The following is a 15,243-nucleotide window of genomic DNA, read 5'->3' on the forward strand; positions in this document are numbered from 1 at the left end:
CAGATGAATGCTGCTCGGCAGTTTCCGGATCGGATATTATACAGTCTAAGTAATTGATCGATTCCATGGAGAGTAGGGGATTGGGTCACTTGGGCGACCTCGGGTCAGCGAGCCCCGGCCCGAGTCACACGCCAAGAGAGCTTGGACGCTCGCCAGCTGCCGATCGAAGCGACCGCCGCAGAGCTAGCACAAATACGGCTTAGCTCCAGGCACAAGCGCAACAGCTTGCTGACTTACGTCACAAAACACACGTGCCGAAAAACGCCAGAGCTGTGCCTTGTGCCTGAGCCTGAGCCTACGCCTGTTCCCCCATAACACTCACGCTGACGGCGGCTGGAAGTCAGCGTGCGGTGGTACGAGAAAGATTCGCCGCAGACCTGTCCGGACAAGCTTGGATTTCTCAGCCGTGCATTTGTGGGCGTGTATGGATCAAGGCGGAGCCCGGGTCATGTGTGTTGTGTGTGAGGGGTGCGACAGCGACAGTGAGCGGTGAGCGGTGGCCGAGGAGCTCCAGAGTGCCGTTTCCATTAGTATTCCTCTTCGGGCACTAGTGTCTCATCTAACTGAGCGGCTAGCGCACGCCGCGTCCATATCCGGCTACGGCCTCGCTTCTTCGGCCCATGCAAGATGCAGCCTGTACCGAAGCCTATACCTTGTCGTTCCCACACGCCCCATGAATAAATACTACGCTTGCATCGTCCTGTCCAACTTCTGTTAAAATCAAGCACACTGACTTTCTCCCGCAATGTACGCCAAAGTTGCCGCCTTGCTCGTCCCTGCCTTCGCGGCTCTGCCCTCTGTTCTCGCAGCGACGTGTGACTGGCCGTCTGCCTCGTTCTCCTTGACCGACGCAGAAGGCACTCTCGGCCAGATTCCGGATGGTCAGGTCCGCACTGGCTTCCTTGGCCAGATCTTTGACGGCCAGGTTCGCACTGGCAACGGCACCACCTGCTTGACTCTTGTCGGCTCCTCTAATGGCACTCTTAGTGTATGGGATTGATTGGATTGCGATGTCGCTCAATGCTAACTGCAGTGTCAAGGATATTTATGGCCGCCCTTGCTATGTCACCCCATACCACCAGTTTGAGTGTACCGCTGCCCTTCAACCCGATGCCAGCCCGTTTGGCTTCTGCGCTTCCGGGGGCCTCCTCACCTACTATGGCTCTACCACCTTCTACGCTTGCGACACTGGCGTTGATGACCAGAAGAACATCTATGTTAAGGACATCTCCTCCCCGGCTTGCACTGCTGTCAACCTAACCGTCGAGGCCGCGTACTGTGCTCCTTCTGGCACTTGCATGCCTACCACCGTCTATAAGACCGCGAGCGTATCTTTCACTGAGACTGTCGTCTCGACAGAGTCCGAAGTTGCCACTATGACGTCTCCTACCACTGTCTACGTCACCTCCGTCGCTTCTTCGTTCAAAACTGTCGTTGCCCCTACTACCATCTACGTCACCGATGTCGAGTCTAAGCTCTCTACCGTGGTTGCCGCTACCACTGTCTATGCGACCGAAACCGTCACTGGATCTTGTCCGACAGTCGTAAAGTCCGCCACTGTGACTGCCACCGAATTTGAGACTGCGACCGTTACAAAGGGTACCACAGTCACCGTCACTGCCGTTGGCTCGACCGTTGTCACTCCTACCACCGTCTTCGCGACCAAGACTGAGACTGAGACTGAGACCGAGACCGAGACCGCCTACAAGTCCGTCACCGTCTCTAAGCCTGTCACCGTCACCGTCACCGACACTGCTGTTGTGACCGAGACAGCCACCGTCGCTACTACAAAGGTCGTACCGACCACCGTCATTGTTGGTACCACCGAAGTCGTCCCTACCACCGTCGTCGTCCCGACAACCGCTACTGAGGTCGTTACTGAGACACCGGAGACCACGCCATCTCCTACGTCTTCGTCGTCGTCCTCGTCGTCTTCTTCGAGCACTGCCACGTCCTCCACCTGTGTTCCGTCCACATCGCTGTACCCTAACTTGATTATCCCCATCAACTCTAATAAGCCCGACACTGCTCTCGGAACTCAATACTGGGCCAACCTTACTAAGTCCGCGTCTGAGGAGCAGGATGTACTCCTCCAGTTCGATGTTAATATCAAGTATACTGGCTCTTGCGAACTCAAGTTTATGTTCCCAGACAACCCAATCACCTTCCCGTTCGTCCTCGAAGGTGACACGACCATTGAAATCTTCGCTCTTACCAGCCAGCTCACTGAGTCTGCTACCTGGAACGACTACCCATCCGTTGGCGAGTTGGTCGACACCGTTACCTTGACCCGTGGTCAAGACTCCTATGCTAAAGGTACAAAGTGTGCTGCTGGCAGCTACCAGGGCTATTTGCTCAAGTGCACGGGCGACTGTGTTGTTGAGTACTTCATTGACTACAATCCACCACCAGTCGGCACTGTTCTCCTCCCTTGCGAATAAGCGCTCACTCTGAGTCATCTTCGTCGTGGCGCAGATTGGCTCTCATTTTTGAAGGAAGAACATAAAAAATTTCCATTTGCATATCTATATTTCCGGTGACCGTTGATTTCATCGAAGATGTTCCTAATTATCCTAATCTGGAGGAAGAAGATTATAATTTGTTAAGTCTTTCATATTGGATTTTTCTCTAAGGTGTATTCAATCTATGGTATTCTTTCATAATTGATTTTCTCTAAGGTGTATTCAATCTATGGTATTTTAAAATTGTTGCGGGTTGGAATTCAGGCACATACTCAATTGATTTATTTATGGTTTTATTTATATGTATTAGTATTTACGATATTTGTGGATTAAATTGGTCTTACATTCTCGCCCTGCAAAGAACAAATACGTGCAAACACTAGTTAAGTAAACTTACACACACATGCCAGTTACCCATGTTTGTTCGGCGCACCGCAAAAGTAGGTACGTTTATATATGGAGGTAAACAAGCTAGTACTGGAAGATTTTAATCTTAGTAGCAATTATCATCAGGGCTGTAGGCGGATAGGCGGATTTGGCGGATACAGATGGCGGATAGAAATCTGCCAACCCTCAGAGAGGCGGATATCCGATCCGCCATTTTGGCGGATATGGCGGATATGGCGGATAATCCGTATATTCTTAATTAAATTGAAAAAAAGGTCAAAATCGGGTCACAGTTAGCCCTAACCCTCAACTTGCATAGTTCGACTAGTCCGACAAGAAGTTATTCTAGCACTTGTCGTACCGGCTCACACGTAGCGGGGATCACCGACCATATAAGTTGCGTCCGCTACAGCGAGTCCATTTAGAAAATTCAAATATCATGTTAGAGAACTTTGCGAAATTTTTGAGGAAATTAGATATATAATAACTATTAATGAATTTTGCAAATTTTTAAAGGCGGATGGCGGATGGCGGATTTGGCGGATATCCGCCAGATATCTGGCGGATCCGTATCCGCCATGCTGTCGAAAAGCGGATAAAAAGGCGGATACATATCCGCCAATTTCAAAAAGGCGGATGGCGGATGCGGATATGGGAAAATTTGGCGGATATCCGCATCCGCCACAGCCCTGATTATCATTGTATTCAATATCATCATAGCAATAATTATAGCTTAGTAAGCAGTTTACTTTTCCTCATTTTCCTCATATTCATCGTCATCGAATTTGCAGCTTCCGTGGGCTGCTTCTGTTTCTTCAGATTTGGCTTGCACGTGCCGGCAACGCGGGTTAGGGTAGTGCTTTGCGACTACCAGCCGCACCGCTGTTGAACGCGTCGCGTTGCTTGCCCTTGAATTCGTAGTGTCCTTATACCACCAAGCCAGCATACTTCACAAGCACATTGGCCAGCCATGGAGGAAGATAAGGAGTCAGCGACGGTTTCGCTGTTTCCATTCGATCTCATGGAGGCTACGGACTCGGGTGAACTGAATCAGCTCGACTCAGATTCAGTGGTTGGCTCTGTATCGCAATCATCTTCTGGTGTCTCTAAGCAGTTGACTACCTCTACAGAATCTGACGGTACCATTGGCATTGTGGTGCGTCAGGGCTTGCCTCCGGACAACTGGCAAGCGCAAGGGGAGTGGGATGCGGTCAGGAAAGATTCGCGGCTTGATTTGAGTGCCGACAACGAGGCAGGCCGCAATTCTCCCAAGGAGTCGCCGCCGCCAAGTGCATCGATAACTGCGACAAATGATATTAGCTTATCTGATCGACAATTACCTGATGAATCGACAGTTTCCAGGGAGTTTGTAACAAATCCCATTCAGTTTAGCAAGACTGTTGCTGCAACAAGCGACGGAGCAGCCGCAGCCGCACACAGTGAAGATAGCATGGAAATTAGGAAGCAGCTGGTTGATGGTGTTATAGAACTTCCTTCAGCAAACGACTGGCAGGCCCAGGTGACTCGAGATGCACCTGATTTTGATGTGCGGCCGGAAGATGAATTCGACGTCCTCCAAACCGACGTCGCATTTGATGACGCGCAAATCCTTGAAGACGATTTCTTCGAATTGGACTCAGCTCACCGGGACGACAACTTTGAGTCTCAACAGTCACTTTCCGATGCGCAGCGAGTTCCTTTGCATGATGGCTTCAGTCAGGCCGGCCCCTTACGATATCTACCACATTCGGCTTCTACAAACGCGTTCTATCGCAAGGCGAAAGGATCTAACGGAAAAGAAATCACTCTCCGCGCTCGATCCCGGTTTCTATTCAATACCTTGCGTGAAGGAAATTCAGGCGATAAATACAAACGTTCAAACTATGGAGTGGACATTGAGAAGATCATGATGAACATCGAAAAGGAAGATCGTGAAAAGCCGTTGCGGACGTTGCTGAAGGAGCCAGAGCACGTTGACGAATTACTGGACAACAATAGTGAATTATGGGTTGAGAAATGGAGAGCACGGAAGTGGATCGATCTCCTTGGTGATGAGGTACGACCAAGCCTTTTGAAATAATGTTGCTTGCTAATGGCACATAGCGGACCCACAGAACACTACTACGATGGTTGCAGCAGTGGTCTCACGCGGTGTTCAAAAAGCCGGTTCCTGTTGCGCCTCACAGGCGACGGTTTGGAGAATTCAATTCGAGCAACATGGTCCACACAGATCCATATCACCGACCCGAGAAGAAACTACTGCTGCTGCATGGCGCACCGGGACTTGGGAAGACGACTGTTGCACACGTGGCAGCAAGACAAGCAGGATACGACGTTCTTGAAATTAATGCTAGTGACGAACGTGGTGGTCCGCTTGTTCATGATAAGATACGAGGGGCCATTGACTCACATCGGGTCGGCGCAAGGCCCGTCTGTATAATTATTGATGAAATCGACGGCGCTGCAGATTCTGTATGTCTTCTAGCTTGTGTCCAAAGTCCAGCGCTAATTATGTGCAGGGATTCATTCGTGTTCTTCTCGATATTCTCAATGCAGATTCGAAGGCGATACAGCAAGGTCGCCGGACTTCTACTAACAATGCAAAAAAAATAAATAAAAAGGCAGCTAGATTTTTGCTTCGTCCCATCATTGCAATTTGCAATGACCCGTTCGTTTATACTCTCCGCACCCTCCGTCCGCTTGCTGAAATGATCTCATATCGTCGTGCATCGACGCCATACATTGTATCACGTCTAAGAGAAATATGTGCGCGGGAGAAGATATCCGTCGACACTCGGACATTGACTGAATTGGTCGACTCTATGGATGGGGACGTTCGCGGATGTGTTAACACTCTCCAGTTCGACATGGGTGCCAATCGCGTGGGAAGCAGCAGTATTGGCCATAAGGATGTCGATGCAAATCCAAACGTCATCGTAAGCCGTGTATTCAAAGTCGATAAGCGAGCTAAAGGCAAGTCCGAGAGTATCCGGGCCGTCATTGAAAATGTCGAGAGAAGCGCGGAGTTTGATAAAGTTACGACAGGTGAGATCTTCTGTCCTTGCCTCTAGAAATCTTACTGACCTTGTGTAGGTTGCTTCACCATGTATCCAACTATGCAGTACGCGGACGAAATGCTTGCAAAGCCTGTTGAAGCTGGCGAATGGTTGCACTTTTATGATACGCTTTCGCATTCCATGTATCGCGACCAACAATTTGAATTATCAGCATACCTACCATACCCTATCGCCGCATTTCACTCTATGTTTAGCAGCAATTCGAATTCACTCAAAGAGTACGCAATAGGGAAGACAGATTATGAAGCGTACGAGTCGCAAAAGTCAAACAAGGATCTGGCGAAGCAAGTAATTGGGTCAGCTTCAGCTTCAACACAACAGTCCTTCCGCAAAGAATCCACGATTTCGACAGAACTGGCGCCGTATCTTATGCACATTGTTAACCCGAAATTAAACCCTGTGAATGCGACTATTGTATTGGAGCAAGAACGCCAAATGACGATGCATACCGTTGACGTCATGATCGATTTTGCCATGAAATATATACAGCAACGTGCTGATAATGGAGCGTACGTGTTTAGGATGGATCCGCCCATTGAACAGCTTGCTTTGTTTTCAACTCAAGACAAAGATCTTGCTGCCGTCGGAAAGTATCTTGTTAGACAAACTATATCGCACGAGATGGAAAGAGAGATGCTACGCCGCGCTCGCCAACGTAGCACTGTTGCAGCAGCGTCGAAGCTCTCAGGTGTCAAACGACGGAAATCAAGCAGCCTTGGCGGCGACCATGAAGGCTGTGAGGCTCAGGCAGATGAAGATGATGCCGACTTGTTGCACGAGGCAAAGCGCAAGAACGGCATGCTAAACAACCCCGGGCTACTATTGTCGTCTCCGTTGTCTGACCGGAGGGACGTGAACGTTATCGCTCCAGCACGGGAAAAGGCAACAAGACCACCATTCATCTCGTTCTTCAAACCACAAACGTCTGCGGTATTGACGGGACCGGCAGAACCTAGTGGGCATTCACGACGGAACTCAGTACAGGAATGGAGAGATCTCTTGAAGCAGGAACGGCAAGGACGAGTGTGGGTGCAATTCCACGAGGGATTTTCGAATGCTGTGCGGAAACCAGTGTCATGGAGTGACTTTTGGAGAGACTTGTAAGAAATAAATTGTCGTAGATATGTACACTAGCGATATTTGGCACGATTACATAGTCGAATGGACAAATACCTATAACTGCTGGGGTTAGGGACTGTCAATCCCAGCCAAGGCCAAGCAACATGTTGAGATGGCGGCTTGCCTATTTGCCGCTTTACAAAGCCAATTACCTCGTACGATATGTATGATGCTGTCGAAATGGTGACTTCTAGAAAAAATTATATCTTGTTGATAGTTAAGATTGTTTTTTCCACAGCTGTTTATATTGGCATTGTCACGACGACTTCGCTTAAAGCTTCATGCGGCGGCGGTGTCATTTTGGAACGATTTTTCTTATTCTTCGGTGTATATATTGTTACGTCAGCGATAATAGCGACAGTCTTTGCGATTGGGACCTATATTTATCAGAGATTTATTGATGGCGATGATGTGACAACTGGGGAGGTATACGATTTGGCGCATGTCATGCTGAATTTGGACTCTGAATCACCTGCAACGTGGAACAACATGGGATATTGGTCCGCGCCAGTCGACTCTGCAACGACTCTCGATTTTAAACTGGCAGCAAAGTGCCTCGCTCTGAAGCTTTCTGATGCAGCACGTCTGAATCCTGCGGATACAGTACTCGATGTGGGGATTGGCTGCGGTGATCAGTCGGTACTATATTCACAGCTTGTCGGACAATACATTGGTATAACGTCACTTCAGGCACATAGCGATCTTGCGTGCAATGCACTTGAGAAGCGAGATTTACTAGGAAGAGCCCGCATCTTAGCTTTAGACGCCAGCGACCCATCGCGTACCTGGCCCTCCGAAATGCTCAAGACATTGCTTGTGGATGGCCGCGTGAATAAAATACTGGCCCTGGATTGCCTGTATCATTTTAAGCCCTCACGAGAAAAATTCCTCAAATTCGTAAATGCGGTGTTAGAGTGTGCTTTTGAGAAAAGGACGCAAAGTGGTGACACCGGACAAGTTTGTTTCGCTGCAGAGGATTTGTTGAAAGGTCGAGAGCTAAAGTTTTCTCAATGGTTGCGATTGCGTGTTATATGTGCTCTTGCGCGGACCCCTTTCAAGAATTTTATCTCTGTGGAAGAGTATCAGGGATTGCTCGAAGATTCGGGGTTCACCAAGGAGCGAGGATGGAATGTAGAATTCGAGGATATTTCAGACAAGGTCTTTCCGGGTCTCACCAATTTCATAGAGCTGCGAGGAAGTGGGCGGGATACCATTGGTAGATATTTACGTTTTGAGCGATTTTCAATTTTTGGAAAGATTGTAAGATGGTGGTGGGATGAAGGTGTTGTAAAGTCGTACGTTGTGACAATTAGAAAGGGTAACATCAGGTCAATAGCGAAATAGCCGACATCGACTTTATTAACCATTGCAAACCGTATTATTTCATTATGCAAGTGAAACGCTTACACACCATTCCACCACGTAGTCTTCTCAATCGCGACGTCTGTTTGAAGGTTCGCGGTTCCATTCGACGCAGTGATAGTGTAAGTGTCTTTCTCACATATCCAGGCACTGCGCTCCTCGTCCCAAAATGCAAATGCGTACTTTGTAGGAATGGAAATCTCCACAACTTCAGAAGCACCGGCAGCAACTTCAATCTTCCTGTATCCTTTCAACTCCTTTGGGGGACGGTTAATTGATGGTGCATGTTGTGAGACATAAATCTGAATAACCTCACTTCCAGGCAACTTGCCCAAGTTAGAAACTCTAACGCTGACTTTCAGAGTAGCCTCGCCAATATTAGCGTCAATATCGGACAATTCAAAAGTGGTGTACGAAAGCCCATATCCAAACGGAAAATTCACTTTCTTTCTCGTCTTGTCGTAGAATCTGTAACCGACATACACATCTTCGCCATACAAGACTCGACCACGCTCGGATCTGTAATTTATAAAGGCGGGATTGTCTTCATTAAGTACCGGGAATGACAATGGCAATTTGCCTGACGGGACAACGTCGCCAAACAGCACGTCGGCAATAGCATTTCCGGTTTCGTTACCGCCATACCAAGCCTGAACTAGTCCGGCGACCTTGGACACCCACGGCATTGTGACGGGTGTCCCAGATTGATTAACCACCACGACCTTGGGGTTAACTTCGGCCACGGCGGTAATTAAGTCATCGAGACGACCCGGGAGGTCCATAAATGTGCGATCGTATCCTTCACTCTCCCACTCGAGATTCAAACCGACGCAGAGAACAACTTGGTCAGCGTTTTTGGCAATCTCCTTCGCGTACGCAATTTCATTGTCCGCATCGATCCTTAGTGCACAACCGAGCCTGATGGCGCCATTCATTCCCGTACTTGTGCCGTTTAAAATCTTCGATGTGTCCAAGGAACCGAAGAGTACCTTCAGATGGTAAGTTGTCCCAGCCATAAGCTCCATCGAATTGGATTCCTCGACAGTACCGTGACCAAAAAAGTACTCTCCCTCGCTCTGATTCGTGGCATTGTCCACCAACAATTTGTCATCCACATATAGATACGCGGTTCCCGCGACCGCAATGCCGAAATCATAAACGCCGTCGACTTGGGGAGTGAAATAGCCATCAAATGTTGCATAGAAAGGATGTTGCAATTGAGGGTGCGTATAGTCACCGAGGAAGTTATTAGTGCTCCTCAGAAAAATTTGGTCAATTGGTTCGGCGGAACCAGTAATGGCATCGTCTCGTGAGGTGAAAACTTTGAACATCCATCCTGATGATCCGTCATTGCACACGATCTGGCTGTCGAGAAGGGGAAGGAGCTTGTGCGAGTAGGCACCAACAGTATATGACACGCTCGAAGGGTCAGAATATTTGCCTGAAATACCTTCGAATGGAGTGACAGCATAATATGGCGTTAGAGAAGCTGACCCTCCTCCGCAATATGTTGCGACCTTCGCATTGGGACCAATGACGGCAATCTGGAATATTAGCGAACTATAAAGAGGTAGGAATTGGACGAACCGAAGAATCGTACCCTTTTACTCCTATCAAACGGAAGTACATTATTGTCGTTCTTCAAGAGCACGATACTGTCGGCCGCAACCTTCCTCAACAGTTCAGCAGTCTCCGACGTATCTCGCATTTTCTCCTCCGCGTTTTCTGGAAGTCCAAGAAGGGCAACGCGGTTTACAAGCTCCAGCACATTTCTGACCCGTTCGTCAAGTACATGTGATGTTACTTTCTTCGAAAAGATCGCATGTCCGAGATTAGCACCACGGAATCTAGTCGGCCCCGGCATTTCAATATCGAGCCCAGCATTGATCGATCGGCTCGTGGAGTAAGTTCCATACCAGTCACTCATAACTAGGCCCTTCCATTTCCATTCACCGCGCAAAATTTCCTCTAGAAGGCCGTGGTGCTCGCTGCAGTGGGTACCATTGAGCTTGTTGTAGGAAGTCATAAAAGCTGCCGGTTGGGCATCGCGCACGGCAAGTTGAAACGGAAGAAGATATATTTCCCGGAGAGCTCGGTCAGAAACAATTGAGTTAACTGCCGAACGATCGTGTTCCTGGTCGTTCACAACGAAGTGCTTAATCGTTGCGACAACTCCAGCTCCATTCTGGATACCACGAATCTCTGCAGCGGCGAGAGAGCCGGAGAGAAATGGGTCCTCAGAAAATGATTCAAAGCCACGACCACCGAGTGGGGATCGCTGTATATTGACAGTGGGTCCGAGAATAACAACAGCTCCTTTGGCCTTGGCTTCCTCGCCCATGACTTTTCCGGCCTCCTCGAGGAGGAGTATGTCCCATGTGGCACCCAGAGCCGTGCCACAAGGAAAACAGGCCGCGGGGATGCTAGAAAAGAAACGAGTGCCGCGAATACCGTTTGGCCCGTCGGACATTCTAAGGGCCGGAATGCTGAGCCGCGGAATCCTTTGCGTGTGCCAGAAGTCCGTTCCTAAAAGCGGTTAGCAACTCGTTAGGTGAATTTCTAACGATGACATTTACCAGCGAGAAGCGAAATCTTCTCAGCAATGGTCAAGTCGGCGAGGGTGGCCTCGATGTCAAGCTGTTTCATTTTGCTGCTGCTTTGTGTCCGTTTGCTACAAGTGCAGATGGGACTTGAGATATATATAATGAAGGTTTGCACCTAGAGACGCTAACATTAACGCAATTTCGGAGAGAAGCATGTCTCGATCCCATCATGGTGATGCTGTATTCTATCTGCGTCGATTGCCAGTTGGCATATTGCGCTTTTTTAAAATTGAATTTGTAAGTTAACTAAGTTATTCGAGTTTGAGTGCATTATTATGGTTATAAGAGCACGAGCCTGGTTGGTAGTTATGTGTGGACATTCTGAGCGCGCCTTCCTCCAAAAAAAAACCTCAGCTGTACACGTCGGGAACACGGACCTTGATTCCGCAACTTGCTTGCACGACCTCGGACTGTCTTCCTGTCTTCATGGGCTACTTCAGAACGCGCAAGCATTTCCATTGTCCTCGCTGTCACATCATGAATGGTCGGCTTATTCTGGCTCACCAGTAGGTAGGCACAGCCCAGAATCGTTCCCCTCTTCATTCTGCTCTCTGATGGAAATGAACTCTTTTGGTAACAATTATCTATGTTTATTAACACAGAAGCCACCTAATCTAAACTGTGAATGCTTCTTCTCTATTCCACGTCTGCTACCCATGTGCAACATACTACACCTTATGTCGCTCGCTTCAAAGAATCGCATGCCATCTGGCACCGCCATCATACACACAACGACACTGCTTAGATCCTGGGATGATCGCAGCATCAAATAACCGGCATTCCATTCTTCTGACGCCAATTTTACTAACCAATTTCGTTGTCATTGTTTCGTCTTTAGTCTGCGAATAACTTCAAATATCGATGATTGGCGAATGGTACCTGTGCCATCTGCCACCTCTCGGCACGTTAATAGTTTCAATACTCAGGTCTGGAAGTACTACGCCGAGCTCGCGCATTTGCGCCGCCCATTGGCGCTCTACATCACACAACGACTCGGCCGCAGCTTTAATCGACGGCGCAAGCTTGCCGTTCCTGATAATAGTTCGAATGCCAACGGTGACAATGTCCGCCATCCGGTCCAACTTGTACGACAGAAGTTGTGACAAGCCTGACGACGTGGTCACAGCCATGAGCATCAATAGATGAGACACAATTGACAACGATCCTTGCCAGAGATATGGAACATGTCCCGCTTGATGCTCGTCGATGTCCTCAATTTGTCTGAGACATGCTTCGATGCATTTTGAGGCGCCCATTCGGATCCTGCTGTCTTGCAACAATTGCTCATCCTGAAGCGCGAATTCGACATAGACTCGCCAGATTATACTCTGACATGCAAAATACCTAAGCCGTAAGACTGTCGAAAATCGATTGTCCAGTCGACGTCGCTCGAACGAGAAACGCAAGACCGGGGGAAGATTTTCGTACCATTGGTTTAACTGGAAGTCCAGCTCCTGCACGATTGGGTGATATGACGAGATTGGCATCTTTACTGTCTTAGAATATAGCATATGATGGACACGATTCAGCAACCTTCGAAGTGCGACCTCAGCAAGAAAGTACCACAAGTCGTCCGTGCCTGGTGCGAGTGCGGCTGCTTCAGGCACGGATATAAAACCTGATGGCAGGCCGACGTCGTCCTCATGCACCTCAATTCCGGAGTGAGGCAAATCGAGTTCGGCAAGCACGTCACTATCCCTGGTGAGAACAAGCGATAATAATGCCTGGAGAAAGACAAACTGACTGACCTCTCAAAAACTAGGGCGTTCCAGAACACTCGCTCAAATTGCTCCTTCTCATCATGGAGTAGGGTCTCTGGTGGAGTGGTAGCTATTATGGCACGTACTTTCATGCACGTGGCTGACAATATTGTCCATGCCTCTAACGGTCTCACAAGATAGAATAGATATGCACTTGTTAGCATGAGGGCCTCGGCATCCATGACGGAGTTCGATATTAGTATATTTGTGACTAGAGGCCAAGCGCTCGCGAAAAATTTCAGGCCGGGTATCGGCCCATCGGGAAGCGAGACACTGAGTGATTCCTTCATGCTTGCCTCGCCGAGTGCCAATACCAATAGGACAATTACACTCTCGGGACCAGCCCGGAAGCCTCGCGATAGCGCGATTCGATAGTAGGACTTCCAGCTGAAAGGAGATACGAGCGCATAGAACGGATTCACATTCTTGAAAAACGATGTGACAAATGGCTGCACGTGTGAGAGATCCAGAAGAACGTTAGCGTTTAGCTGTAATGGAGGTCGACTTTTTTCCAGAGCGAGAGGCGAAAGGACGGACGGTGGTGACGAAGAAAGAAATCGGGAGATCTTAGGATGTTGAAAAAGATGTAGCCATGGAGTAGAGTGGTGTTCGGGAATAGAAAATACGTATTCCCTGTGTGAGTCGGAGCTGACTTGTTCTCGACCAGATGCAGAAGACCCGTGGGATATTTGTGGCGAAGATTCTACAACTCCGGACGCTAAATAGCGAGCGGAGGGTTCGTTAGGGGCGGCTCTTCCACCGGACAGGCGCTGAGCCTGCTGTTGTTGAAAATTTTCCTGTAACTGTAGACCGAGCCGCTGTATTATTTGAGTCTGAAGCTGCTCTTTTTCAACTGAGTTCTGTAGAATGCTTTGGATGTTGTCGAGCTTATCGAGAATCAATTTGTCGCGGGCGTCAAGTCTGAATTGACTGTTAGACAGTGCAGTTACATGCAATTTGTAGAAATCATTGTACTTGAGTCCCCGCTCACGATAGACGCACTCAGCGTTCAAATCATTGCACAGTCTGCACTTTGGTTGTGCTCCATCGCACTTTGATTTACGGGCTCGGCAAATTTCGCACTAGGTGCAAATAACCATCAGTATATTGTGGACTAAGTTCAATGTGCGATAAACTCACAGCAATGACGGCTCGTCGCCGCGGATAATCAATCCGGTCGTCTTGTATTTGCGTCACGCCCCTTTTCTTGCCGGAGCTGGAGTCTGCAGAGTCGTGGGTTGCGATAGGAGGGCCAGGTCGGTAGTCGGGGATGGGCTCGCGTCCGCTGCTGCCGGTACTTCCGGAGGACGCTGAGGCAGCGGTACGGAGCCCGTTGACCGGCGACGAGCCCGGGGATACGTCGTGGGCGTACAGTGTGCGTAGTGAGACGACTGGAATCGTTCAAAGGCGCCAACGCCGTCTGGAGGCACAAGAGGTCTATGAATAAAAAGATTCCAAGAATATTCACTAAATTATGCGGAGGCTCTTAATTGAAAATGCTGTTAATAATATAAGTCAGTGCATTGACCTGACTGATCGTTGAGCATCGTCCAACGGGCGGAGTGTCAAGGTGCAGGCCAGGTGGGGTCGATTTTGAGCGCAAGGAGCAAGGGTATGGTACCACTTAACGTGAGCTAAGTTTATTTTCCATGAGCCGCCATCTCAGCAGCGACAGATTGCTGGATGTCATTATATAATTTTTCTAAATAGAATGATTATATGCCCAGTAACCCCTCACAGACCCCGCCGCCATTGTCGGCCCTCCGCACACCGCGCGGCGTGCTAAATCGTGCAGGACGCCCTGTCAAGCCGTGGCAGCCCGTTTTGCACTTTTCACTAGGGCTTCTCGTCAGACATTGGGAAACAATAATTATAGTACTAAAACTGGTCCTTACCCCGACCACCAAGCTAAAACCCTGGTAAATTTTGCGATACGCAATTCGGACTTGTATTGGATGGCATATCACAGCTACATGGTGGGTCACATATTGCGGGATATTTACAATCATAAACAAAGCCAACACATGCCACAGGTAGAATGTCCACGCTTTAGAAAGAAGACATATAAGTCAATGCATTGCATCTAACTTAGTGGAGTTAAGAAAAGAAATATTCCATGCCTTGCAAAACATGAAACCATCAGAGACGTCAAATGACAATGAAGACGTAACCATAAACCTTTAGCCCCGTGCACCAACCCAAATCTCATGTAGAACCACTGCAATCTACCACAGCTCATGACCGACTAAATACACGTACTACGTTCCGCTGTAAGCGGACTAGTCCAATCTTCACCCAAACGGTGAATTCAATCCATTTGGCTTTAATTGTCTTAGTTCCAGGCACAGAGCCCCCGATGCTATGTCGAGGCGTTCGCGGTATCGACCTTGCATTTGCAATCCTGCTATTATTCCCACCTGTCCTACTATCGTTGCCGTAATGTGCTTGTTTCTCAGTAGCGTTCGTCGCCAAC

General features: G+C 48.7%; 5 protein-coding genes across 5 annotated transcripts; 3 read left to right on the top strand and 2 right to left on the bottom strand.

The window, feature by feature from the left end:
• Window positions 1–745: 745 nt before the first annotated feature.
• Window positions 746–2,441, top strand: POJ06DRAFT_235222 (ubiquitin 3 binding protein But2 C-terminal domain-containing protein; the record flags this gene model as incomplete). Its single annotated transcript, XM_056185821.1, has 2 exons — window positions 746–988; window positions 1,041–2,441. 2 exons carry the CDS (start codon window positions 746–748, stop codon window positions 2,439–2,441), a joined length of 1,644 nt encoding a protein of 547 aa, XP_056047712.1.
• A 1,332-nt stretch (window positions 2,442–3,773) lies between these two features.
• POJ06DRAFT_16755 (uncharacterized protein) lies at window positions 3,774–7,099 on the top strand. The gene is made up of 4 exons (XM_056184712.1): window positions 3,774–4,905; window positions 4,953–5,321; window positions 5,369–5,894; window positions 5,943–7,099. The coding sequence occupies exons 1-4, from the start codon at window positions 3,820–3,822 to the stop codon at window positions 7,028–7,030; spliced, it is 3,069 nt and encodes a 1,022-aa protein (XP_056047713.1). The 5' UTR covers window positions 3,774–3,819; the 3' UTR covers window positions 7,031–7,099.
• Window positions 7,100–7,225: 126 nt separating this feature from the next.
• On the top strand, window positions 7,226–8,389 carry POJ06DRAFT_190672 (uncharacterized protein; the record flags this gene model as incomplete). The annotated part of the gene is made up of 1 exon (XM_056184811.1): window positions 7,226–8,389. One exon carries the CDS (start codon window positions 7,226–7,228, stop codon window positions 8,387–8,389), a length of 1,164 nt encoding a protein of 387 aa, XP_056047714.1.
• Window positions 8,390–8,395: 6 nt separating this feature from the next.
• On the bottom strand, window positions 8,396–11,220 carry POJ06DRAFT_244086 (glycoside hydrolase superfamily). Its single transcript, XM_056186439.1, has 3 exons — window positions 10,984–11,220; window positions 10,008–10,933; window positions 8,396–9,951 (listed from the first exon to the last, which is right to left on the bottom strand). Exons 1-3 carry the CDS (start codon window positions 11,051–11,053, stop codon window positions 8,449–8,451), a joined length of 2,499 nt encoding a protein of 832 aa, XP_056047715.1. The 5' UTR covers window positions 11,054–11,220; the 3' UTR covers window positions 8,396–8,448.
• A 641-nt stretch (window positions 11,221–11,861) lies between these two features.
• Window positions 11,862–14,317, bottom strand: POJ06DRAFT_298625 (uncharacterized protein; the record flags this gene model as incomplete). Its single annotated transcript, XM_056190655.1, has 4 exons — window positions 11,862–12,708; window positions 12,759–13,852; window positions 13,911–14,161; window positions 14,299–14,317. 4 exons carry the CDS (start codon window positions 14,315–14,317, stop codon window positions 11,862–11,864), a joined length of 2,211 nt encoding a protein of 736 aa, XP_056047716.1.
• Between the last annotated feature and the right edge of the window lie 926 nt (window positions 14,318–15,243).

The sequence above is a fragment of the Lipomyces tetrasporus genome (genome assembly GCF_029532465.1).
Source record: "Lipomyces tetrasporus strain NRRL Y-64009 chromosome Unknown POJ06scaffold_1, whole genome shotgun sequence".
Taxonomy (NCBI): domain Eukaryota; kingdom Fungi; phylum Ascomycota; class Lipomycetes; order Lipomycetales; family Lipomycetaceae; genus Lipomyces; species Lipomyces tetrasporus.